The following is a 3651-nucleotide window of genomic DNA, read 5'->3' on the forward strand; positions in this document are numbered from 1 at the left end:
AGTGCAACATTGGTTTTATAACACTTCAGTATGAGGACAGATCTTTGGCACGGTGCAAGTTTGGGATATATGCAGTGCAATATTGGTTTTATAACACTTCAGTATGAGGACAGATCTTTGGCGCAGTGCAAGTTTGGGATAAATGCAGTACAATATGGTTTTAATCCCACTGCCTTATTAGAACACATCCTTAGTGTAGTGCAAATTTAGGATTTAAGCAGTGCAATAGGCATTTATAACACACTCCATGATTTGCACAGATTTAGGGCTCTATGCAAATGTATGATATATGCCTGTGGAAGGTGAATTTTACCACTACTCATGACTTAAGTTAAAAAAGGTGTGTATTACTTCTACAGTGCTAAATGAAACTTCTCACTGTAATCAAACGATGAAAAAGAAAAAGGCAAACAGACAGAATATGAAAATGTCAAAAAAAATATACAAATAAATAAAGTATCATAGTTACGATTTTTAAATGTAGAAAAACAAATTCCAGGTGCGGACCCTTTAAGCTTTATTCACCTCGGCTGCTTTTCTCTCCTCAGCTGCTTTTAAAATTGGACAATTCCGACTATCATGGCCATCGCGTTTGTCGCAGCCATGGCACTTCCGCCCCCGTATCAAGTTAGACTGCATAGATTTCTCCTTTCCACCCTTCAATCTTCTCCCACTACCCTTATTTTTTGCAACAATTGGGGGCTTGATAGAAACCGCTACGGATGGGGTCGAGCCGCAAAATGACTGGATTAGCGGATTGTTTCCCCTCGAACCTATTGCGGCATTTCCATCACCCATGAAAGCGCCCTTTTGCTCTCGAAGCACCCGTGTGAGCTGCAATACACAGTCAGTATCAGAACCTACTAATCCCACATACGAATATATCTCAGCCCACAGTTGTTTAACTAATGATTTGGTATTGTCCACACCAACAGTCAAATCAACTGTTTCACCGTTGACCTTAAACACAGGCTGCAAACAAACTCCTCTAGTGCAACGAGCAAGAATATAGCTAGTAGGGATGTTTTCAACCCGAGCATCTTTATACACCATATAAATGTGACGACAAAGCAATCCAATTCGCTGGTAGAGAGAACAACTGCATGTTGCAGTATGATCTAATTGGTTGAATCGAACACTGAACTGATGGTCACCATCCCCCTTTATTTCATAGAAGACGACATCCCCACTAGTACGCAAAGACACGACGCGACAAGAAAAACAACCGGCATAGATCTCAGCCTGCACCTCGTGGAAAATAGTAACAGTGTACACAGCAGATGCATGACGCTCTATCGTCGATGGTGTTTTTAAATCAGTGTAATGACCCTCACACTCAGCATTAAGCTTCAACTGCGCATGCCTTTGAGCTTCTATTGCAGAATTAAAATGGCTGAAAAACTCGACTAGACTAGAAGTGTGAGTGAAAAACCTCCCAAAAAAACTGTTCTCCCCTTCAGAATGGGATGTGGTACGAATTAATCCACACATGAACATATCTTTAAAATACGCAGGAATCCAAAATGATCGAGCCTCCCACAACTGTGTAAGCCAAACATGATCCACCAAGCCATACTCTTCCACCAATCCACGCCACCTGCCTTCAAACTCATCAACGTCCTGCATTTCATCCCACACAATTGCATTTAACCGGCGCCGAAAGACCTCATCCTTCGATAATATGGGTCCCACCTTCTCACTAACTTTAGACATAATATGCCACATGCAATACCGGTGTCGTGAATCAGGGTACACGCGAGCCAACGCTACCTTCAAAGCCACGTCTTGGTCTGACACAAAGCATGATGGTACACGTCCCATGGCCTCCTTAAAACTCTCCAACAACCAAACGTAAGATGGGATATCTTCTTTGGTTAACAAGCCAGCTCCTAAAGTTACACACCTCTTGTGATTATCCACACCTGTAAATGGGACAAAAACCAATTTGTACCTGCATATAAGTGAACAATAAATTACTAGTTACTAGCACATAAATGCACATACGCGAGAAGATTACAATACAAGATCATTGCGCTGATAAATGAATACAGTAAATGCATTCAAGGCTACCCAGATGTGGTTTTGCACTGCACGGCGCTCTAGTTTGCACTACAGTGGACTCAAATACTACACTATGCACTGGTAGTATACCGTGATTGCACTGGTGGGTTAAAATTTTATTGTAGCTTCATACGATGTAGTAAACAGAATTTGAGAAAACAACACTCACTAATTGTGATGCTGAGTAATACTATGCACAAACCACATACGCATTGCACATAAAGTTGCACAAGTATTTAATAACTTATTTATGCTCTAATAATATGCAAAAGCAGCTCCATTTTGAAATAAAACATGATAGTTTTTTTTTAAAAAAATAAACATGATAGGGTAGTTAAGTACGTACCTATTTGTTGAGTACGTAGCGTCAAACGAAACAATGTCCCCAAAAATAGAGCAATTTCGGATTGCCACCGGATCAGCCCAAAATACACGTCGTAACTGGTCGTTCTCATCCACGTCATACTTATAAAAAAATGCACCACATTGCTCCTTTTTCGCAGACAATTGATCAATTGCCAACTGTGCATCACACCCCTCAATTCTAGCGTTGCACCCCACCCTATTAGAGATCCGACGTCGCTTTTCAGTCACTGACCCACTATCATCACCTTCCCCCTCTAAAATTTTAGAGGTACATTTAGACACCGACTTAAACCCTTGACGACTACAAACCAAGTACTTCAACACAACTTGTCCATCCCTATCCTTTTTCACAGTACTATGCCTAATATCAAACCCCACCATAGTAGCATATTTTTGATAAAAATCAACTCCACCCCCCCCCCCCAATGTTTCAAACAACTGGCCTTCAACCGGCTTACTACCGTCATCCAACACCGGACACCAATATTTTGTTGACCCGGGTGATATCTCCACACGACATACTACCCCATCCTCAAAAAAATCATCCCCGCCATTATCTACCTCGCAAAAAATAAAGAATATTAAATAAAGAGAACACAATTACACCCACACAACCAGCCATAAATAACAAAGCAACCGGAACAACCAGCCATAAATAACAAAGCATCCGGAACATTGATCAAACATTAAGCAACCCACTGCCCGACCGAACAACAAAATAAAAAGTGTGAATTCAGATACATATAAAGATTTGCACTGCACTGGTTGCTTTGAATGCACTGCAACAAAGTTCACCCATGCAAGAATTCAACTAAACCATGAATATCACCCCACCCATATCAACAGTACCACTCTACCCATGGCAACACAGTACCAACCTAACCCATGCAAAAAGACTACGATAGCACAAACATGAATACCATTAAAACACACCAAAACCAAAAACAAGGCCCCCTGACTGATTACCCGAAACGCAGAAACAAACCAAATAGCCACCATACACCCCACATATCGTTGGCGTAAACGACCTGGGAGCTTTCTTCATTGACAACGAAACCAAAAACAAGAGAAAAAAAAAAGACAAAACTTACTTGGAGCCATTACAGCCGTTCCGGACGCCGTCGAACACAAGCAACAGGGAAAAACTAGAAACGACGCTGAACGCAAGCAACAGGGAAAAACTACAATCCTGACACGGTTACACTCCTAAAATCAAGGAAATTC

At 41.3% G+C, this 3651-nt stretch overlaps 1 protein-coding gene across 1 annotated transcript; it reads right to left on the reverse strand.

Annotated features, from left to right (window-relative positions):
- Window positions 1–510: 510 nt before the first annotated feature.
- LOC116026949 (protein FAR1-RELATED SEQUENCE 5-like) lies at window positions 511–2808 on the reverse strand. Its single transcript, XM_031268375.1, has 2 exons — window positions 2408–2808; window positions 511–1951 (listed from the first exon to the last, which is right to left on the reverse strand). The coding sequence occupies exons 1-2, from the start codon at window positions 2806–2808 to the stop codon at window positions 511–513; spliced, it is 1842 nt and encodes a 613-aa protein (XP_031124235.1).
- Between the last annotated feature and the right edge of the window lie 843 nt (window positions 2809–3651).

This window comes from Ipomoea triloba, chromosome 8, assembly GCF_003576645.1.
Source record: "Ipomoea triloba cultivar NCNSP0323 chromosome 8, ASM357664v1".
Lineage (NCBI taxonomy): Eukaryota > Viridiplantae > Streptophyta > Magnoliopsida > Solanales > Convolvulaceae > Ipomoea > Ipomoea triloba.